The sequence below is a fragment of the Epinephelus moara genome, chromosome 8, assembly GCF_006386435.1.
Source record: "Epinephelus moara isolate mb chromosome 8, YSFRI_EMoa_1.0, whole genome shotgun sequence".
Classification (NCBI taxonomy): domain Eukaryota; kingdom Metazoa; phylum Chordata; class Actinopteri; order Perciformes; family Serranidae; genus Epinephelus; species Epinephelus moara.
The window spans coordinates 15,783,355-15,807,575 of NC_065513.1; the positions used below are offsets into that span (position 1 = coordinate 15,783,355).

The 24,221-nt window shown below is 43.1% G+C and overlaps 1 protein-coding gene across 3 annotated transcripts in view; it reads right to left on the reverse strand.

The window, feature by feature from the left end:
- tcf7l1b (transcription factor 7 like 1b) overlaps positions 1 to 17,904 on the reverse strand; it is a 34,274-nt gene extending 16,370 nt beyond the window's left edge. For all 3 annotated transcript variants that reach the window (XM_050051402.1, XM_050051400.1, XM_050051401.1), the window contains exons 1-3: positions 16,974 to 17,904; positions 16,780 to 16,852; positions 16,552 to 16,679 (exon numbers count right to left, since the gene is read on the reverse strand). In XM_050051402.1, coding sequence (XP_049907359.1) covers positions 16,552 to 16,679; positions 16,780 to 16,852; positions 16,974 to 17,159 — 387 coding nt within the window. In that variant the 5' untranslated portion in view covers positions 17,160 to 17,904. The remainder of the gene's footprint in view (positions 1 to 16,551; positions 16,680 to 16,779; positions 16,853 to 16,973) is intronic.
- Between the last annotated feature and the right edge of the window lie 6,317 nt (positions 17,905 to 24,221).

Consider the following 24,221-nt stretch of genomic DNA (forward strand, 5'->3'; position numbering starts at 1 on the left):
AATGAATGCTGCTCTCCGGAGAGAAAATCCAAAACAATGCAGTTTTCTCTGTCTAATCTATGTCAATCATGAGTCCTTCCACAAATGAAACGAGCGCTATTGTGAGCGTTTGGTCTTGCCCGGCCGTGCCCACCCCGGCTCTCCCACCCAATCCATCCCTTATTTGACAGCTTCTGCCAGGACTGAGGAACATGCCCCCAGGCACTTTTTTTTCCCTGAGCGCCTACTTTTCTTTTAATTGCCAGCGTGCCCTATGGAGCAACTGTTCACACACTCCCCGAAACATCCAGCCAGGTAAATGCCAGCCGCACACTGTCACATTAGCTCCAGTCCAGACTACAGCAGCACACCACTCACACTAACACATGAGAGGGAGAGAGGGAGGGTGTTCCGGAAACAAAAGGCGAGGAATTGTGGGCCATGCTGCTCAGCAAAAACTTTCTCAGTGTTACAGTGAGAAAAAAAACCCACAAGGGAAGTGTAAGAAAAAAAAAAGTTAGGACAGCTGTATGAGAGCCAGCACTTAAAATGGATGATTCAAATAGTTTTGACATGTTTTAAAAGATATTAAATGTTTGTAAAAGATTAAAACAGGAGATGCATCAGTATCACTGTAACTGCAGGACATTTAGTGATCCTTTACACATGCCCTTATTTTATTAGAGACAAATACAGACATATGGCTGAGGCCCATAGCAATGTCTGTTTCAGCATGGGAGCTGGAAGCTCTGGTAAACAGACTCGGACGGACTACTGAAAGAAATGTGTAACTAAAGTAAAGTTTAGTTGATCCATTTTCATAGCTCTCTAATTGTCTTCCAGCCTTCCCTGCTGCCTCCAACGCTTAGAATAGACATCAGTAGAATGTGCTACTTTTACAGGACCCAGATGCGACAAAGGTGGCAGTGATGCCACTGAAATTTTCCAAAAAGCTACACTGGAGCCCTTTGGTTTTTTGAACAGAGAGAATGCAACATATGCTCTGGGGCATGTGGCCTGCCAGAGCTGGGTTCTAATTGTTACATCGCTCTCACAGAGCGAAGGAAAACACAGCCAAGAGTCTTTGTCATCTCTGAAGTGTGTGGTGCCATACTGCAGGCCAACATCAGAGCACCGAGAAGAGACAGATGTCTGGACATTTGCTGTCAAACTAAGTCAGACACTCTGCCAAAGGGACAGAAAAAAAAATCCCAAACTTTGCTAGCTACTGTCTGCCCACTTCAGGGCTGCAGTGAGAAGTCAGAATGACTGTCAAAAAGTAAAGTCAAGAAATAATATAAAAGCAGAATTTGTTTGTAATTCTATAAAATGTGCAGAATAATTATTACTAAAACATTTTGATTTTGGAAAACAGTAGATGTGCCTTAAAACTAACACTATCTAAAACAGATCATTTGTTTCTGCATCTTACCCTGAATTGCATTAACTCAGTAAGTCACGAGCAGACAATGAGACAAAGTCAAACAACAAATAAAAGAATGAATATGTATAAAGTGGCAGCTCAGACGCTTGTGAAATGGCTTCGCTTAACTTGTGTTGAATAGCGGAGCAGCAGGAATGCCTCCATGGATCGCTCCAGCAGATAATGTCAATCACCTACTGTGTGGAGAGCCCCTCCCCATTGTTTTCTTTTACCCCCCAACAGAAAACAAATGGGCCGCACAGCTTGCTGTTTGGCTGAGGTGTTAATTACCGTCCCCTGCCCATATGAACAGCAACTTCAGACAATGGCCCTGTCAGGCCCCCTACACAACAGTCCCTCCCTGGTTTGCTCTGCTGATATCACCTGCTCATGCGGGGGCCATTGACACCTAAACCTGATCTATGCGCGCAACACAATTAAAGCCTCGGCGACAAAGACAATGTGATAAGGAGCCCCCGCCTTGTCTCGGAGTTTGCATTAAGGCTCATTGTTTACCAACATTAGAGGCAATTACATTGACAATTCTTAAGCAAACCTCGGCAGTCATTGTGCTAATTAGTGTGTAATTGATGGGGAAACGACAAGCAGCTCAGCTGGTCAGACCCACAATGCACTACTGGGCCACTGCAAATTTTTCTGAATGGGGACCATGTCCTATTATCCAGTCCACTATGAAGTAAGTAGATTAGTCAGGGAGGAAGTTATTAATTAAAGTTATCTTCAAGGAAGGTACACAGAAAAAAACCATTATATATATTTTGTTGTGGGTGTAATTGGTGGAGATATTAGTCATCCAAACAGACTACCTGGATTTCTACCCATTTTATTAGTGGGGATGTGCTTCAATTTTAGATGCTGCCCATAAAAAATCTATAAGTACTGTATTTGTCCATTTTTCCTCTCATCACTTGAATTTAACACACAGCCGAGTCTCTTTACATTTATTAACCCTGAGAAGCCTGTGGTCCTGCAGTGGAGATAGCACACAGCTAATGGCTACCACATTTGAAGTGTCCATTAGCCCATAGAGGAATGAAGTTAAGTGACTATGACAGGGGCACTCCCTCAGTTCGCCGGGCCTCTATTGTGACCCGGTTGGTCGTCCTGCGCTCTTATTCACAGCCAGCAAAAAAAACTGGGTCAAAGGTCAGACATCCAGAGTGCTGCGGTTTCTATGGCAACGTGGCCTATTAAGGCCAGGCTCATTGGCCTCTTAACATGCTCTTGTACACAAAAGAACTATTAGTGCAAAGAGGGAGAGAGGAGAGTGAAGAGGGGAGGCAGCGCGAGGGAGGTCCCAACAACACAGCGACAAGGTTTTTCCAAGATTTCCAAGATGGTTACACACTCGGCCTGCGACTCCAACCATGTCTACATGGAGCACGCAGAGAATCTGAGCAGCCCATAAGAGGATGCTAAGAAGAAACTGTACGTGCGTAATTTATTAACACATAATCAGAAGGAGAAAAATCTGTTGTGGTAGTTTGTGCCACATTTGGAGGGTAAAATTCTCATTTTCTGCAAAGAATTTCCAAGACTCACTTTTTAAAAAGTCAGTGAGCAATGGTGTCACATGACTGTCTCATGTATATTCTACACAAGGCCAAGCTGGCCAGCAAACTTGTTTTATTTGAAAAGTCCTGGGAGTGAATTTACTGCTGTTTCAGTAATAAAACAGCATTAAAAGTATACAAGGCCAAGATAAACCCCCCCTAAAGAGCTTCTTTAACATTCTGCCCCGGTGAATGAGCTGCGACTTCAGCAGGAGTTTGCATTTTTGCAACTCAAGCAATTATTTGTATCAGGGTTTTTTTTTTCCTTTTGCATGACATGATCCTGAGTTATTGCTTCCTGTATCCACAGCATTAGAGTTCATATGAGTCATTAAATGAAGCCGCCATTGTTCTTATTCTATCTCACTGACTCTCAGGTACTTTGAATCAGACGTGGAGCAGTCCGGTCTCGCTGAGGTTAAACTTAGGAATAAGTGAGTAATTCTGTAACGGCAGCTCATATAAAACTCACTGTATAATTAGACACACAAGAAAATAATTATGCATCTGGTAAGAGCAAGGCCATCTCATAAAGACAGAGAGGAGGGCGCGAAGCTATTCAAGTCAATTATGTGCAGTCAGTTATGTGGTTTCCCGTACCTGGGAGATCTGCTTTCAATTGTCACACACTGCTCCGCTTAATGTCAGTGTGATCTGTAGCATGTCCTGATGTCAGGACAGGCTACACCTCGAATGTCAAAGATGTCGTCCTTTTCCATGTCCTGTGGCATTGTTTGTCCAGTCATGCAGGAACACAACTTTTTATTGTTTGGGGAGTAGCCTCGTTTCATTGAAATTCACAGCCGTAAACGTCTGTATAATTAACTCCAGAACACAAGGTGGTTACCAGTGGTTGGCTGGATGTTTACAGTAAAGCTCGACTTAAAAATGAAACGCGTGTGTGTGCGTCTGAGTGTAGGTGTGTGTGCAAGTCTACGCCAATGACACACAAGTGAGACCTGAATTGTTCATTTATGACCGAGCACAAATTGACTGGAGACAGCATGGGTTACCAATATAATACAGCGTTTCCTGCCAAGGCATTTAGGAGGCAATAATCCAGCATGCACCCCTCACACCGAATAGGGCAAATACCACAGCGCAGTAATCACTCCAAACTCTCGGCAAAGACATAAAAATAATCTTTTTCTCTTCTTTTTCCAGAAACTGCAGATAAATATTTACCCCCACCGAAAGAGTAAATTTGAGCACCTCTGCTAAAAGTGTGTCTAAAAGTTTTGTTTTTTTTCCCCTGACAGGGCACAGTGGGTGATTGTTTCTTTTTTAAAAACTTCCTAAGAGCAGCTGACAGTGGCAGGGGAGGCAACGAGGCATCTTGAAGGGGGAAAAAAGTCAGTTTTGAAAGCCTGAGGTGGGCATAAGTGGGTGTAGTGGAAAAGGCAAGAGAGAGAGAAAAAAGGGCCTAAATTAAACACATTTGTTTCTGCTCTCACATACCACAAGTCTTATGAAAACAGAGGGCTGATTGTGTTCACTCTGCAAGTCCACCCCCCCANACCCTCACACACACACACACACATACGCACACACAGCTGCCTGCAGATGCCTCCTGTGTTTGCTTGCCGAGTGCAGGCGCAAATCTCCAGGCCCCGCAGACTCCTGGGCCCTGCCTCATCTCACTTTTTACTACCTGACATCCCTATCACCCCACCGCTAACTCCACTCGCTCCACTCTCCCGTCTCCTCTCCGCCTGCCCTCCCCCCACCAAGTCTGTCCTACTCAAACAAGCAGACACATTCACAATCCACAGGTATGCATCGACACCCGCTCCTGTCGCACAGGGAGACAGACACTGACTGTTAGAATTAAAAACTATATCATATATGTACACTTTAAAATATCTAAAAATGGACTTCAAAATCAAAATAAATCTCTTATCTAACAGGCTAAATCGGAAAAACAACAAAAATAACATTTTTGGACAGAAAATAAACTCATTTGACACACAATGCTTTGTCTGTTACACATGATCCAATAATATAATGAAAACAATATTTTGTAAAGTAGTTTCAAACTTCCACACTGTGCCACAGAGCACCCAACTTACTACCATGACATTCCCCAGGATTAGTTATGCGTATTGTCAGCAGGCTGCAGGGAGGTCTGGAACGTCGCCAGAGCATTTTTATACCTTAAAACATTTGTAAAAGTCATTCCCCTGCAATCTACAGGCTTCATTTTCATCACGCTGCGTGCATAGTGATATTGAGTGCTAAATCATGATCTAGTGATAGCTTTGGCTGTAAATTCCGATGCACGCTCACATCCAGGGATCCTCTTACATGACTGAAACTTTGTAAAGAATAAATTTTCCAGTAAGAATGTATAGGTTTTCAGTGTTGGAGGAAAAAGCCTTTAGAGGAGTCACAAGGCGGGATGAGGTTGGGTCATGAGGTCCCCTACCTCTTCAAGGTTCATCAGGTCTCTTGAAAGCAAAACAATGGGAGTAGAGACATTAAGCAAAGAACTGCCCTAGATTTTTTTTTGCTCTGTCAATATTGAATAAATTACTTTTAACACATTTTGTTAAGAGACATGTTTGAGGGGAACTAACATTGATTTATATGAGCTGCTAGAGTTTTCAAAGTTGCAGAAAAATGTCGTCGTAACATTAACCAGACCACTGAGAACTCAAGGTTGGACATGCTATTTAAAACAATATATATATGTACAGCTGCTGCTATCTTTCAGTTTCAATACAATCTAATGAGAACGGCAAGGTGATTACGATCAGGGGCTGCTGCAAATATCAAATTCCCAGGGACAGAGTTTAGGAGAGGCCCCTCACAATTACACAGTATTCAGGAATGCAGAGCATGAACCACAGTAACATGGAGCTGAAGACAAAATGCTCACATCCCATTTTGGACGTTAAGCACACACCACGTGACAGACGAGGTTTACGAACAGCATAAAAATAAAAAAAAGTACGAAAGTTTATCTTTCATGAAGAGCTGTTTCTGCGAACCCCAAATCGGTGCCACAATGCAACAAACTTCCACTCAATCCAAACTGCACACTTCTGCAAACAATTAGTGTTAACCCAAGAACTGTAAGCTGCTCAGAGAGAGCGAGGACAGAGAGACTGAGGGAGAAGGAGAGAAAGAGAGAAAGGGGGAGTGACTGGAGAAAGAGAGGGGTGCTTGTGCACAATTACAGCAGGGATTTATGGCCTGAGAAACAATTTATAAATCACAGCGCCTGAGCTAATGTGCTCCAGATTGTTCTCCATGCAGCTGCAATTTTGGTCTGCGTGAAACGGCATAATAAACCTGGCTGGAGGACATGTTTGGGTGGTGGTGGTGGTGGTGGAGCAGGGAGAAAAGTTGAGTTTGTGGGTGGGGGCTGATGCGGGTGAGGTTGTGGGTTTGCAAACTTTTGGAGGTGTTTGGAACAAAGAAACTGAGAACTTTTTTTTTGGTGTGAGATTTTGCTGAGGTGCCATTCTTGTTTGTTTCAGTCGACAGAGAAAGAGCAAATAAGAAGGTTTGTGCAAAAATCTCAGAAATATAAATTCCCAAACCATGCGAGGACCAATTACGGGATGTGTTCTATGGTAATAGTGGGCTTACACAGTAGCAGGACAGTAAATGCAACAAAACTGTAACTGAATAATTACTCAAGTTTCCACTGAGAAACAATTAAAGTCTCAAGCCGTAAACATAAGACAGTTTTATGACCTCATTGTGAAACTGTGAACTATAACCTTCTAATTACACTCTCCACATGAGCGAAAATGAATTTTAGGTTATAATAAGAAAAGACAAATGTTGCAAACCGATCCCTTCATTGTGGCTACAGGCTGGTGTGGACGAAGGGATCGGATGTGCTGAGGGGAAGCCTGGGCTTTTGTGGCCACTCAGCCAACTGGCCCTGAACCTTGACCTCTAACCCTTCACCCTGGGGGGCAAACAAAGCTCTGAGTGACATCTGAAACTAGACACTCTGTGGGGAGAGAGTGTCTGGACAGGACTCAAATAACCCCATTAACTCTGCAGAAAAGATTTATGGCTTTTTATTCTTGCCCGTGCAAAATCTTGAACGCTGACGAGTCCCGTGGATCCGTCAAAGACAATTAGAGGTGTGCACCCAGTTTCGTCTTGTTTACTCGCCAACACCTCCATCTTGCACGAAGATAAGCAGAGAAAAAAGTTCCATAATTAACGACTCCGGGTAGAGTTGTGATTAGCGGTGATACACACATATGCCAGCAGTTAGTCTGTATCCAAATAAATTCTGCTTAATACGAACAACATGAAGCTAATCTTCAGGCGGTTTTAAGAGAGTCACTGATGCATATTCACCAGCACCTCTGATGGATTCTATACAATGGATTACGTAAACAGCTCTGGCATTAGTATACTGTAAACAAAAACAGAGAGAAAAGTTGATGGTAAATGTGCTGCGGTGAATGCGGGCCTCCGTCGCCAGAATGCTGAAAGCCACTGTAGTATTTAAATCAGGCAAGGAGGGAGGAAGACTGGGCCAAGCATTCTGTAGCTCAGCTGTGAGGCTCTAAGCCGTTGCCCTAGGGTCTTTGTCCTGCCTTTCAGGGCAAGTCTGAGGTAGTCAAAGACCCTATTCATGACCGGCGCTCCCCCTGCCAACACACCCATACAGCCCCAGTCAAGTCAGCCGAGAGCTATAGAGCCTTCCCATTTCACACGAGAATCAGACCTGCCCCTAAAGCCTGCTTCAGGGATTTCCAATAGCCAACCCCTCCAACCCATGTACAAATCAAACAAAAGGGCTCCTTGGCCTACTCCATGTCATATAGGGCTGATTAGATCTTTTTTTTTCCTAATGTAGCTACTCTAAATTTGAGGCAAATAAGTCAGTCACATTTGTAGGGATTTAGTATACAGCCATGTAAATGGATGAGGGATTATGTCAGCGGACGACGTGGAGCGGCCATCCAACACCCTATCATTATCATTCAATAATACAAGATTCACCTCATGCCTATTTTAAAGAAACAGACAAACATGAGTATGTCAAATGATAAAGTCACAGAGCAAGGACATCTAATCACACTAGTCATCTGAGGCAGGCACAAGGGGGAATCCCTCTATCACTACTCATGTCCGAGGAGCACAAGACCCTTGACAACAGCCATTACTCATAAATAATCATTACCTCATCATTTTAAATTGAGCAGATAAGGTCAGGCAAGAGTCATATTCTTCGGCCGAGGCCAGACTGAAAAAAAATATCAAGACGTTTCTGCTGCTTCTGCTGTTTATTCGAACAGGATCCACAAGTCTGGGTGCAGATAAGGAGGCTACACAGTTTAGATGACTTGCGCCTCTGCCACGCTTTAATTGAATTTGTTGCTCCGCAGAACATTGTGACTTCTTAACAAGTACAATTGGTTTACGAGGGTAACTAGGGGAAGCAAGGGGCACCTAAGGGTTACGTTCTTATCAATATTAGGACGAGCAAGCTCATGGGAAAACAGTACTTATGTGTGTGATATTCTAATTTCTAATTATCTCTAACCGAAAATTATTTTACCTTATCTCAACCCTCAAAGAATTGAAAGACTTATTTCAATTAATTCCATAGTTATTTCACGAGAGCAAATATGGCCGTCAATAACAGCTAAAATAAATCTGGGTTTAATTCCATAACTACCTAGGCTCATCTTTTCCTCTTGTATTCTTAGACAAAGTTAGTAAAAGTAACCCCAAAGTAGCACATGTCCCATTTATATAAAAGTATTAAAACATGGAAAAATTCCCTGTGGCTCCGTTTAAGATTTATGTAGTCAAACATACTATCCATTACATACTCCACTTGTGTTTTTAGAGCCGGAGCTAAATTCAGATTACAGATGGCACGTCAGTCTCTCAGTTACATCATCAGTTACAGCTCTAAGTTTATAGCATAAGTAAGTTTTAATCTTTATTTATACATAAGTATTAAGTGAGAGACAGATCCACGCTGTGACATGAAGTAAATAAAAGAGTATCAGTGAAGTAATAATTTACATGAATTGAAGCTAACCCAAATCAGCTATAATCTGCCAAAGGTCTGTAGGTTGCACGTGTACGCAGGTGCAATGTGTTGACGTGACATGTTTCCGTCAGGGGACGTGAGCCGCTCCGGCAGGCCAAACTTGCTCCACCATTACGGGGACAAACTCAGTGGGAAGCAGCCAAACTGATTTATAACTTCAACAAGAAGAACAGCTGCTCTGCTCGCTGTCAACTAACCTCATCCTGGACGGATATCCATCCACTTCTTAATTTAGTATGACCACTACAACCTCACTGATACTACGCACATACTGCATGACATGGCCTTTAACAGACGCGGCACAGCGAGAACACATTTCTACGTGAACTGAAGCGAAGCCCGATACAAATCTTCGTACTGCTGATGCAACATGTGCAGGATCTGATAGCCTCCTGCTGTTTGCTGATTGGGCCTCGGCTGTAAGGGAATGGTGAAGCATTGTGGTCGACGGTGGAGAAACAGCGCTCTGTGGGAGACAGAATCCCTCAGATAAGTGAGTGCCTCAAGGTCTGGAAGCCGGCCCACCTCGGGATAACAGGCAAAGGAATAGCAGGACCCGTATCTGCCCCAGTTTATGCTCCCACCACCACATCTCATCAACAATCTCTCCTCCTGCCTTCTCTCTCTCTCTCTCTCTCTCTCTCGCTCTCTTGCTGCCTGCAGTGCTTAAACTGAAAACAGCTGCTTGGAATACCAGACTGATGAAACCCTGTTTAGAGCTTTTTCGTTTTCTTCCTGCTGTACAATCACGTTTTATTAGCATGGAGTGAAGCGTTTAAGGTACAATTACAGAGGGAAAACATTTCTTTATGTGAGCTAAACAGTAGTGGTTATGGCTATGAGTGGGCCACATACACTTATATGGGACAGTCCAGCAGCACAGCATACTGTGCTGCTGGACTGTGCTGCCCCCCCAGTCTATCAGTTAGATACAAGTACGACTACAAGTAAGGACTGTTTTCGCTATCAGCTAATCTGAAGGGTTCAATCAAATTACACTGTCTGTAGCCGAAACAACAGTCGATTGATAAGATGATCAACAGGGATTAATCTGCATCTATTTTGATAATCAGTAGGACCCAATAACAAAATACAATACCAGTACCTTTAAAGGTCCAGTGTGCAGGATTTAGGGACATCTATTGGCAGAACATCATATTCGTAACTATGTTTTAATTAGTGTGTAATCACCTGAAAATAAGAATCATTGTGTTTTCGTTACCTTAGAATGAGCAGCTTATATCTATATATGGAGGGGTTCCTCGTCTATACAGTCCGCCAGTCACATGATTGGAAGTACTTCGTTTATGCTGGCAGATGCCTCAAGTATGTAGTATAGCCATTCTTTTGAACGTTTTGGTGGCATCTTGTCACGCTGAACTGCCAACTATGTCAAAAAAACTGCACTCGACTTCACGGGTTGTAGCTGCTGTAGTAGTGGGCCGATCACATGAAACATCAAATCGAAGAACGCTTGCAGTTATTGGCTGTGAGCAAAATCATATAAACAGTCTTTTTTTTCTAGATCTGGGTACAAAAAGGATCAAAGGATCCTTCATTGGAGACGTTTTGATACTACTTGGTGCTGGGTTATTTCAGTCATGGTATCTCGTACTGATACCAGCACTAGTTTATCACTTAGTAGTTGCAGACATGTTTCAAGCAAGCATTCCCAGAATATTCACTGATTCTCAACTGTGACTATTTGATGTTTTTCTCTATCACATTTGACAGTAAACTCAATATCTTTGGGTTTTTTATTGTTGGTCATACAAATAAGCCTGGGCTCTTTTCCATTTTCTAGAATTTTACAGCCCAACCAATTAAATATATTTAATTAACAGCTGCAGCCATGAATCACGTATTTAGTTTAACTAACAGACCATCAACAAAAATATGTTCGATGTCTGACATGCTGATGTAACCAAAACAGAAAGCAGAAGCTGCAAAGAGCTCATGTTTGGATTTAAATTGATTTTACAAGATAAACGAGTTTAACAATTTATCCATGATTAGATATTGTTCCAGGACACATAGTTTCAGAACTGTGGTCACTTGGGAGTGAGTCTGACCACCTTCCTGATAAATCCAGGGGCCCACCCTCATCCCTCCCATCCCCCCCTTTGCACCAGGGCTCCAGGTTAAGACCACAGAACAGACATGACTAAGCTGGTATTCACATGACACATGATACATGTCTCCACCTCCCACATCTTCATCTCCCAGAGCTTTAATTCATGGTAAAAACTTTTTTGATAATTAGCAGCTGTGGAGGACGGCAGATAGCAAGCTTTGTATTTCCACTGCTCCAGACTCAACTCTTCTGTCTCTGAGTTTCATAATAGCTCAACCAAGCAGTGACCATCCCCTACACAAGGATTGCAATTGTTTGAAAGTGTAGACCAAACACGTGTAGACATGACCAGCAGTTTCCTCAATAAGTAGCTAGAGATTTTTTGTTTACTGAAAGGCTTTAATATCTAACTCTACAGCAGCTTTTTTGTTGTTGTTTTGATGTCAAACAGACATGGTCAACAACACGTCGTTAAAGTGCTTCAAAGCTATAAAGAGATTTTGGTGTGAACTCAGGTTGTTAGGGATGTTCACCTTTGGCCAAATGTCTCTCTTGAAAACACAAGTTTGCCCAAATTTTTTAACAGGGAAAAAGCAATGTACCAAACCGCGGAGCAGCTCCAGCCAAACACAGCGAATGAGAAAAACACATTAATTGATAAAAACACATTTGCACACATATTCATCTTGGCACATCAAAGGGATTCATTGATGTCACTGAACATGGGGAGTCTGCGGCTGGAGAGGGGAGATGTTGGTTATCCTTTCCTCAAAGGGTGCTGAGATGCTCCTGATGGGCCCCGCGCTCGAGAAGCCAGAGAGCGCTATAAACAGAATTTCTAATGTCAGGCGGGCGGGTGGGTGGGTTTAGGTAGTGAACTAGCAGGCTATGGGGTAGTGGGAGGAATTGACGCCAGCTCATGCTTTCCACAGAGACCAAAGAGGGAAGGATACAGACCAGGACTGACACCATTTCACACAGTTCTTTACAAGTGATGTTAGGAAGTCAGCGTGAGCATCAACGGTCTGAAAACTGAACGCATGATCCTGTAAGACTGTATAAGAAAGGCTGTATGTGAAGCTACAGATTACAGAAGTGTTTCTTTCCACTCTGACGCCTACTGATTTCAATGTCTGTTACACACTGAGTGAATTTATACATGTAAAGTGGAATATTTGCAAACTGCTCTGACTATACAATCACCACTATACACTGCTTTGCTTTGTGTTGCACTAATTAGGCCTGTCCTTGAGTACCCCTGTGTCACATAAAAGTAACTGCTGAGACACACAGTTGTTGAGATACACAACAATTTCAACTGTAATCAATTAAAATGCTTCTATTTTAAAATGTGAAAGTGTGCGCATCAGTCCAAACATCCCTCCTCCTCCTCAAACTAAAATCATGACGAATCTAATATTTCAAAAACGTTTATTATTTTGCCAAATTTAATTTAATTTCCTCAAGCCCTAGCACTGAGTTTATTATCAGAATGAATCACTCCAGGCGAGAGCTCTCAGCCAGCGATGGCATTTCTGCGGTCGCTCGCGATCTGTTTTTAATTGAACAGTGCCACTAAATTGATGTAGATGTGTTTGCCTTTGAAGGAAAAATCTTTTAAAAACTATAAACCCAGTCAAAAATGTTAGCTCTGTTGACACAGCGCTTGGTTGAAAAAATATTTGCCGCGCTAACATTCAGGAACACAACACTGAGGGTTGTCAGAATGTGAGCCCTGTACACTGTTCCCTCTGTTGCAAAGTATCCACAGAGCCTCACCTGAGCACCCCTCCCCACCCCTCCTCTCCATCAACCCCCGACACTCACAGACCTTACACACACAAACGTGCAGCACGCATGGATGCATGTGTGCACATTCGCGTATGCAAGCAAGGTGAGCGAAATGCCAAGTGAGCCACCTGATGAAAAGACACCTCCACACAAACAGCGTTTGCTTATGCAGGGTGAGGCCCTTTTATTCAGTGGGACAATGTCTGTGTTGACTTTTTCTTTGTCTGCACATTTTTAAGCACCAAAAGCAGCAGAAAAAACGGGGGGAGGAAAAAAAAAGAAGTCAGAGAGGCATGCAATCGTAGCCACCGACATGTTCAGACTTATACAAGTTCTCCATTCATATCTCAATCTCAAACAATTTTCTATTCAACAATCATGCTCGGGAGTTGGAGTGTCCCGCTGCGCATTTGATGAAGATACATTCGAGCGACTAACCTCGCTCTCGCATACGTGCCACCTCTCACACACAAGAGGCATTTCACTCTTTGGTGATGATGATGATGTACTAGCAGAGTTATCTAAAAGTGCTGATGAGGCTGACAAGAGGTGGCGTCAAAGCAGAGTGTGTGCTCACCAATTAAATCTGGCACCAGTCTGTCACTACGGGAACAATGTGGCGATAATCACATCAATGAATTGACAAACAATAAGCTGGATTTGTCGGACTGACTTGGTAGGAAGGGAGGAAAAAAGAAAACTCTCTCTGGGCCCGGCACACCACAGCAGGCAGAAGTCTGGTGGAACATCTCTGCAAACATAAAAAACCTCCCTCCTCAGCTCTCAGTGGATTACAGCAGAATGTCAGCTCTGAGCAGGCTTTAAATCAGTTATGCTTGGCCCTCAGGGGAACTCTGTGCTGATCCCATGTAGGCCTGTCTCTCATTGCTCATGATAGGGTTGCCACATCCAAATTTAAAAGTTCGGGCCTCAAATCCTTCATCGTTCTGCACATTGCTGAGTGAAATCATTGCACGATGACTCTTGAGCAACATCTCGTATCTATTACTGAGCAGTGTGTTCCCTTAAATGCTGATATGTGCGAAATACATATGCATTACACTGCTTCAGTACTTTATTATTACGCAAAGATGTCAGACCGGAAGGGGGAGTTGTAAATAGATGCATGCAGGAAATGAAAAAAAACATGCCTCACACACACGTGCACACATTATTCTATCTGTAATTACAAAAAAATATATATATTTTACTCAAAGCAATGAAACTAAGAGCTGCAGAGGAGTCTGTCGGCTGGCAATAATCACGTGATCTGTTAGAGAACCATAACTTTAATATGTCTCCATGCAGCACAAGTACAACCACATACCACACCACACTTATAAAACAAATCTGTCAGTCCCAGCAGGGCTTTCCAAGACACACACTATAATACACTGGGATTGTTTGTGAGAAGTGGCAACACAAATTAGGCTACCCTGTGGGCAAATTTTTTTATCTCACAAGCCAATCAGCATATTCCACACAATGATGATGCCTGATAAATGGGGCCGAGGAGTTTGGTTAAACTAAGTTGTTGGCCAGGCGTGGGTGCAGGCCGCTGGTAAATATCATCTGTATTGAACTTCATCCACAGGTGTAAACAAACCATACCCCCAGAATGCGAGCCTAAAAAGGTGCTAAGTCGAACCTCTCTCATCAATCAAATTCACTGCGTTAAGCCACAGGCAATATGGAGGACCTTAAGACATCTGCTAAGTATGCCAGCCATTGTCTGCCTGCATGTTTTCTGCCACGCTGATGATTGACACAGTCAGCTCACTCTGTCCCATTGACCTCATTCTTTTCTCTTTCTAACATGGAGGATTATACCTCTGAATTTTAAATCCTCTCCAATTATTTGCTACTTTGCCTCGAGTAACAAGAACAGCAGTTTTTAATTTTCAACTTTGCTTTCCTGGACAAAAACACAAGACAGTGAGCGGCTTTCATACAAGACACAAGACAAAACAAAGCAGAGACTAGATAATGGGCTGCTAAAAATTCAGACAGTTACTTAAGACTGTTTGCTCCTTAATTATACCAAACACATCCAACAAAGTTTCCTGCTAAAAAATCTGTCAGAAAAAGCACAGCACGTTACGCTGCATTTACATTCCCGCGTGTTTATCTCTGACATTATCCCCTTCGAAGCTCTGGTGGCCAGAAGCAACGAGATAGACGATCTACACACAGTGGTATGTATCACCTAGTGTGAGCAGAGTAGCCATTTAGTTAATGAGCCCCAATGGAGACCTCCAATGAAGCCATCAAGACTGCTCAGAATAACAATGGTCAACTAACGCCTTTCTAATTGAATGGAAGGTAGAGGGAGGCGAGGGGAGTGGGCCTGGAACAGTGAAAAGGAGACAGAAAAAAAGGGAAGGGGGGGGCAAAAGGGGGGCCTTTTCAGTCAGATGCCTGCCAGGCCTTAACGAAAGTACTTGTTTTTCGGGGGGGGATGTGACATGGATTGGGGGATGGACGAGCTCGGAGGAACACAGCTCTCCAGCAGGGATTATTTCAAGGAAGTTTGCATAGTTAAATTGCATTTAATAGGTTGCCATCCCAAATAGTGGTGGTGAAATTGCTTAAAATCTTGCATGTTTGTTAGGAATCAGCGTCCATTGTCACTACATATGACATGTTCTTTGACCTTAGTGTGGACTGTTTTTTTATATCATGAACTTACTTCTGTGACTTTATTAGTCATGTCTGCAGCATTTCTAACTGCTGTGAAATCATTGTACAGCCTCCACACTTTATTAGCCTGTCGTTAAGGCGTGTTAAAATGTGAAATGTATGGATTATACTGGAGAAACCAAAGCAACTATAATCCCAGCGCTGGCTGAAAGCCCTTAACAAGCTTCGTGGACGACTGATGTGATGCAACAAGTCAATGAATCATTGCGAACTCCGCATCAACAACACTTACTTAAGAGTGTCAACCTTATCTAGGCTTTTTAAAAGTCCCTGCACAACAGCTGTCACAGACATGGCAGCGAAATGCCTCCCATGTGTGTCAAAGCGAGGTATTACATTGTGTTACTGAAGGATATGACTTCAGGAACAGGTTATTTTTTTTATACTTTCTGCAGGGAATGTGTGCAAAAAGCCTGTAGGGTTCAAAAGTAGTGATAGTGGCTTGACTGCATACTGAGGGAAGGCCTTCCTTAAAAACACAAGTGCAAACACAAAGGCAATCTTGCACTTCTAAAATACATTCTTTTGAAGAATACTTGCATCTACAGTGCAAAATATAAGAAACTAATGGTGGAAGCATATTAAATAAAAGCATGTTTAGTAAAGCAAGGTCACTTTAAAGTATGATCAACGTGCAGCATGGGTGTTGCAGGACATTTTCGACAAGGAGTTGCCATAAATCATTCTAAAATAATTCAGGAAAACAAATAATGACTAATGTGTCTGAACTTTGAGCTGATTGAGAAGTTGTCAAATGCACGGCTTGTGGAGGGGTTGGGTGGCAGGGAGAAATTTATATCCCCAAAAAAAGAACAAAGAAGTAGTTAGTACTCCTTGAGAGGCCACTCGGAGGGAATATGGCGGTCTGGCAGTGCACAAGGAACTTTTACGCACGGCCAAAGTTTTTGCAGAGCGCGAGCAAACGAGGAAAAGGGAGGAAAGGGTAACATATCCACAGGGGGGAACTTACTGTTCGTGCACTCGGAGACAGTGACCCGTTGGATAGGTATGGATTGGTAAGGTCTGGGATCATGAGAAACGGGTAGCCTGGATAATGAGGACTCTTAAAAAAGCCACCATCTTGCTGCCTCCTCAGTGCTGCAAGGAGAAAGAAAAGTGAGGGTTGATATAAAGGCACAAAAGCGACACATTTGCCAGCTGTGGCACATGAAGAGGTTTAGTTATGTATGTTTTTTACCTTCATTGAAGTAGTCTCTTGCTTTCTCATAACTTTCTGAGTCTGGTCTGGTTTGGGGGCGCCTCTCAGCTTGCTGACAAGGGGAGAAATATACACACGGAGGGGGAGAAACTATTGAAACTTTCAACACTATTATTATTTCTCTTCACGCTGGGCAGCATGAGACGCTTTTTATATATTTGCAATGTCCTTACCTCTGAGTCTGACGAGCTGCTGTTGTTTTCCGACTCGTTCACTAAGGAGGATTTCACATCATCCAAATCCCTTTCCGCTGACACATTTTCGGATATCTTTTCCTCCTGCTCCCCTTCGTCTTTAAACGAAATCATCTCATCATTGGCCCCCAAATCATCCCCACCACCTCCGTTCAGCTGAGGCATTTTTGCAGGATAGATCGTATCGAGGTGAGGCGAGAAACAAACAAAAAAAACAATCGCAGTATATTTTTATATGATCAGATCAATGTAGTCCAAACGTGTCACTGGAGTAGTAAACTAACTACAAGAAAAAGTGTTCATGTTTCAAAAGCCCCTTTTCATCCTCTGAACGTGCTCCACTGGTCCATGACGAGCCTCGCGATAATAATCCACAGTTAAAGTTGCGACAGAGGCAGAAAATATCGCAGGATATTTTGGCGTCGGCGGCCGGATGCGCAGCAACTTGGCAAAGTTTGGTCTCCTTCGCAGCTTGTGGACAACTTGTGGCCCCTGTGTGTGTCTCCTTGTTGTGCTGCTGAGGAATGGGACTCTCTCTCCTCCTCCTACAGAGCCCGGGGACCACATAAACTACAGTCCGAGCGACCGAGCGGGGGTTACTCAAGAACAAGGAACGCGTCCGATATGATCTCCTTTAATATCCATGTGTGAGAAAACAATGGCTCGAGTTTTAAAAAAAAAAAAGAAAAAGAAAACACGAGACGATCAGGCTGCAGTTTTCTCCACTTCTCACTCGCTTCTTGTTTTTTCCTCCCTAACAAGCGACGATCCGCAGTTTCTTCCTCTTGCAAAGTTTATCAAGGAGAAATAAAAGCCGATGCAAGTGTGTATAAAAATGTTCAACTGGACGTGGTCGCCCTTTCCCTCCACATTGCTGCCGGGGAATGCGCCCTGAAAAACTACTTGGTTGTTCAAGTGGAAGAAAAGCGCAGCCCGTCCGTAGGGGAGGAGTTTGCACTGAAAACCGACACTTCATTCACCACCATGTAGATCAGCTATTCTTCACCCTCAAGCCACCAACGCACAGCCACCACAGCATGCAGTGAAATGAGGGCATTTGGACGGAATAAAGGAGGTTTGCAAATGGAGAGATACAGTAACCAAACACATAGGGCAGAATGAGCCAGTTATTTATAGCAGTATTATTATTAGTATTAATGCTGACTTTATTTTTTAAAGGATCACTCAGTCAATTTTGCATGTGTTATGAGAATAAACTTATGTTTTCTCATGGGAAGTTGAAGGAAACTTAAGCAGCACCAATCTATTATGTGGTGATCAGCTGATACCTACGCAATATTGTCAGGGAAAGATAAGAGTGTAGGTTTTGTTTCAACATTTGGGAGGACACATATGTAATCAGTGGGTTAAGGGGTCCAGAAAAATTCAAACACTTTGATTTAGTGCATTCAGGTGACATGTATGCATCAATTTGTGCATTTATGACTTTTTTTATGTGCATTTTAATTTTGTCAAAAAAAGAAGCCCTCTGCTGCTTTTCTGTTTCTATTAATATCGAGGGGGATGTGTCCCCTCTGCCCCCCCCTTAAATCTACGCCTATGGGGCAAGAGACCACACTGCCTCCCTCTGTGTGAAAATGACAGAGCAGGACTAAGTGAGAAAGTCATAATTACACACTGCCATGTAAATTGCACGTCTGTGTGTCCTAAAAACAATGCGCTGGGAAAGACAAAGCGCAATAACACCTGGGATAAGCAGGGGCCCATTGTGGCACAACTGTAGGCATGACAGAGAGAGGCAGCATGCAGGCCTCCTCTGACAGGACAAACCTCACTTCTCTGTCTCCCCCCCCCCCCCCCCCCTCTCTTTGGGCTGTAATACATGGCCCCATTGTTGATTTGAGGAACAGGACTGGAGGCCCTGTTTTGCAAGCAGTCTTGGAAGAAGGAGGAAGGGAAGTTGTTTCAGCTTTTTTTCTCCATTCCTGTGGAGTAACCTGCACATTAATCTGAACCATGACTCGGAGATGTGGTTTTTTTTTAAATGCACGAAAAAGAAATGTTTGCTCTCAAAGTTGCAAAGTTGGATGTACACACAGAAGTTAGCTGCTGCTCCTGTGTCCCTGAAGCTCTTTTAGAACATTTTCCATCCCCCATCCTGTCTTCACCTGTCTCAGTCCAAGTCCGATGGACCTCAGACTTCTCTTTACTTCTGATGCAATTCGACAGGCTTCCCCCCGTTTGAGAAAAGAAGTCATTGATGTTGTCGACTGCGTGTCAGCAAGCTGAGGGTTGACTGACAATTCAGCAGTGTCTCCACGGGCCTCATTAGATCCACACTCCTCCTGGGTGTGAGTGTGTGCGCGCTCAGTGTGTGTATTTGTATTCAGTTAAAAGCAACATATACTGTAGTTGCATACTGCATCATCTATGAATTGCATGCCGGGTGGTTATGGATAGTGGGGTTTCTCAGACGCAGAGATACAGGTTTGCACTTGCTTGCACACACACACACAGGTGAATATTTGCCCTCAGGGCTACATATCATTGTTTTTCTTGGCTACAGTATGCAGGGAATGCATTCTCCAAATGATGCTCGCAAAAGATGTTCATCCACATTTGTGATGCAACCCTTTAGCCTGACACTGAGCTAAAATCTATTTTTTTTCCACCAAAAAAACGAAGATTTTCCCCCCCTAAATGTATCACATGTCAGAGATGTAATGGACTGTGCATGTCCCAGCAGGTGTAATTACAATTATTCAGTGCTCATGCACCATAGCTTTATGAATGATTAATAAAGAAATCAAATATTAAAACAAGTCAACACAGAAAAAATAATAATGACATGCATAAGCAGTCGCTGAGCAGGAATATCTCTTAAATACTGACACTTCTCACACACGCACAAGTTTCAGCAGTGTGCTATTAAGCACCATTGGCATGCAGTAAGTAGACTGTTGTTCACAGTGAGCTGTAACAGAACAGCGAGACATAACACTTAGGTGATAAATGTAAAAAAAAAAAAATATCCAGTGTATCAGAAATGTTTTATTCTGAAGTGAGAAAGCCACCATTTCACAAACAAAAGGATGCCTATTGTTACAAAATGGATGCAGGCGTGACAATAAAGCAGACTAATTGATCGCTTTTAGCTTTAATGGAAGACATAATTATTACACATACATGTTTGCTGATTGAGAAATTTCAGGTGTCTTTTATGTGTTTTGTTTTGGAGCTCCATGCGCTGGTTTAATCATTAAAGCATCTGCACTTTGCTTTTTTTTGTAGAAAATCTGACAATGGAGTATTTGGTAAAAATAAATTTCTTCATACCTGCAACACGTGAGAGGAGAGGATATTTATCTCCTTTAAATATGCCTACGTATCCCTCCCTTCTGTACGACTGCCTCGTTGGAGTGGGATTGGTTTTAACTGGGAGTTGATGAGGGGTCAGGAGAGATGCGAACAGCCACAATCTTAGCCTGGGGGCAGATCGACTGGTGGCCAGAAAATTTATTCAGTGGGTGCTGTCCCTGCATCTGCCTTACTTTGAAGTTGCTCTCTCAACTCTGGCTTGTCGTACGTGACAGTGTGTTCATCTACCCCCCCTTTCACTAAAGAGAGTGGGGGGAAAAGCAGAGATGGAGCACTCGTGTGTGTCGATACCCATGTATGTGATTCACCTTCCACGTGTGGTGTGTGTGCTCCTACCAGAGTGTGCACGGGTGCGTGTGTGTGTGTTTGTGTGGTGTTGTGTGCGTGTGTTTGAGAGACAGTGAGGGAGGAGAGAGGGGGGAGATGCTGCGTGCCAATCCATACTCGCTTTGGAGAATTCAAGGTCATTCTTTCATGTTTTGCCAACCATCGGTCAATCAGTTTCCAATCAAAGTGGTGCTTAATTCAGCAGTAATTCCCATCTCCTCATCACGTTTTCGCCTCACTGTTCCAGAGGCGTTAAAGCATTTCCCTTGTCTTCCCTCTGATCTGCTGCAGTGTGTCCAACATGTCTTGCCAGGGCCAAACCCGCCCTGTCAAGCTCTCTAATAATACTAGTTAAAGTGTGCGGAGGACATGTCAGATCACACAATGTGCGACTGCTGCGTCCATCTATCTCACTTCAGGAGATTTAGGTCTCACTTGATTGTCTTTGAAGCGTACCCAAGTCATGTTCTTTCATTAATCCAAAGAGCCCTCCGCGACGTCTCCATTCGTTTTTTTTTGGGGGGTTTTTTTTGTACAGCTTGAATTTCGGGAGATGGTGCAAGAAGATGGTCAAAGCAAATCTGTAAGAATTATGAAAGATATGACCTCTTAGCCTTGCATTAAGATGCTCAATAAAACACATTGTTTTGTGTTGTTTTTATGGCAAAAAAAAAGATTCAAGGGTTTCAAATCATTCAATATCTGCCACTGGTGTTGAATTATCCACGCTGTATATACATTTTTTAAACATCCTGAAACTCCCCTCGTATGACCTCGACATATAAACACCGAATGTGTACCAACTTTCTTTCAGGCATCACAGAAGGATCAACAGATTTAAAAGACGGGAAAAACTAAACATTTGTCTTTTTAACCAAAGGGCAGGATCCACTGCAGATGGATTTACACAACTCGTTTTTGCATCACCGCTGTGCCATATTAGCTCACCTCCTCAGTCATCACACTAAGTCTGGATGGGAGTGCCTCATGCAATCATGGATCTCACAAAAATAACCTCATATCCGTTTTAATCCACAGAAAGGTCTCCTTTCCAGGCTGGTATGGGCGTATATGGCATTTAAGACTGTGTGAGGATATGATTAGATGACAGCTTTTACTGCCTAAAGGGTGTAACTGAAACACTACACTGTGCAGAGAGAGGAGAAAATAAAAGACTTTGTTGCAAAGTTTGATTCCTTGCCTCTCTCCTTCTCGCTGGTGTTCTGTTGCATTTTGTAGTATCCTTATCCTGAAGACAAGAAAGTGTTTGGTTGCAGAAAAACGCTCAAAGACAGCATAAGGAAATGACTGTGTTTATTTCGATATGATCAAATCAGATTCGTTACAGCATTTCATTTTGTGAGATACAGAGTGAATTAACACATTTTTACTGTACTTTAAGACTCCAGGAAAGACAATGTGTGGATGATTCTTGTGTCACCAAAAGCTAATCAGTGCAACCTCATAAGGCTTAAAAGACATCAAACATGTCCGAGTACCCCAGCGTGGATTTACATGGCTGCTAAAAAGTGCCCGCTCATGCCTCTTGACAGAAATACATGTTCATGTTTTCCTGTATTGCAGAGGATGCTTTTAAGGAACATTATTTCTGAGATCTTCAAAGCCTGCCAAAAGCACTCTCCTTTTGGAGTGTGCAGCAGCTTGAAAATGTACTTATATTTTCCAAATGGACAGGAAGAGGCCCTCACTGGTATTGAGGTGATGCTAATGCATTGTGGCGCTAGTTTTTCAGTGTTCCTCAGTTTACAGCACAAAAATACAGCCCATATTAAAGTAACATTAATCTTTTACGGGCTTGATTTTTATATTAACTTTAATTTCCCATCATCTTAAATACAAGGAGACAAATATGCTCTTTATTTTTGCTATGTCTATATGGAAATCTGTCTTTTATAGTTTAAGGGAAAAAAACAAGCACAGCCAACAATGCCAACAGGTCCTCCTGGACACTATTTACTATGCACAGCTCTGTGGCTACCATAATTGTCCACCAAGCCTGAGCCAGACTCTATCCAGATGCTGCATCCAGGCTTACTGCTATCGCCTGGTTTTATTGATCCAGTTAACATTATCGCGCTGCAAGGTCACAGTCTTCAACTGTCTGTGTTTTCTCAGCTGAGGACTCATTGCAGCAGCGCTCTTCCGAGGATTGGAGATTCTTTCCTGTGATGTAAAACCCTGCCCTAGTGAGAGGCTGTTGACTTTATTTAATATGTCCGCCAGATTTCTTTTTTTTTTTTTTTTTTCATTTTTTATGAGCATTACGCAAATGAAATGGTTTGCATTATGCGTGAACCATACGTTCCGCAGAGGCATGCACGGCTGCAGACAGCTGGAAGTAACTTGAGCCCCTCGGTCACTTATCAGCCCTGGCATCCCTGCCATTTCCCATAGCCATCTTCAAGCCAGAAGAATCCAGCCATTGTTTTCATCTCCGTGGGCCCTGTGTTAACTCAGCAGTGCCTCGCTGATTGTTGCAGAGATATTAAAGAAAATGGTAGATTTTGTTTTTTGTCCATATAACCCTGTCCAGTGACATCCAAGCTCCCTGTGTGTGTGTGTGTTTGTGAGTTTGTGTGTGTTTGAGGGGGTTCTACTTGATGCAGTCGTAGAAAGCAGCTGCACCTGCCCTGTATGTCAACAACAGGGTCTGGAGCAGACACTCAAGAAGAGAGGTGGCTTTCACACCACTGGCCTCGCTGAAGCTGCTTACTTTCTAAAGACAACAATGACCACGCTGCTCTTCTGCGCCACGGAGCTTTTAGGCTCTATAGGCTTGGCGCCCGGTCTGTGTGGCCTCGAGATTATCTCCCGACTGAGCCCTCTACATACAAGCTTATTGGACTTCCTCATGTCCCCTTGTTTTTGTGGCTCTAAAGTTTCCAGGATGCTTTTTGACTGTCTGTTTTACACATAGAGACAGGATCCCCCGTGGGGGTTGTTAGGAGGTTACAGGGGGGTAGTAAAGAGGTCAGGGAGAAACTGTCAGTCTATTTCCTTTCTCTGGCCTTGGGAAACTGCACCACAAGTCTTCTGCATATTTTTAGCGTCCTTGCTGTTTTTTGTCCGTGTGTATTCACAGCACTTTTGTTTTTCACATGGATTACTTATTATTAGTGTTGTCTTTTTGCTCCCTTTTCTTTTCCTTACACTCTAGCTTTAGCATGACCATGTCCAGCACACGGTGAGAATAATGCACAGGGTCTGGAAGCCATCATCTTTATGTGTTAGTGTGTAAATCTTTCTCCCATAGATTTGCTGCACAATCCTGTGCTGGAGGTTACCTCACGGTTGAACGTCTACAGCTGGTAGTGTGTGTACAATCACAGGAGGTGGAGAAAAAGAAGCTTGCATGTATGTCTCATGTCCACCAAAGCCTATACACTTAAACATGAATTTTTAAACACGAGCAGTAATGAGTGGACTGAGATCTGCTACGTCCAGCAAAATAGCGGTTTCGATCTTTGTCGATTTGAGTCCAAATATTGGTCAGATTGGTTCATTTGTGCGGGCTGTGTTAATGTGGGATAAAATGTGCTC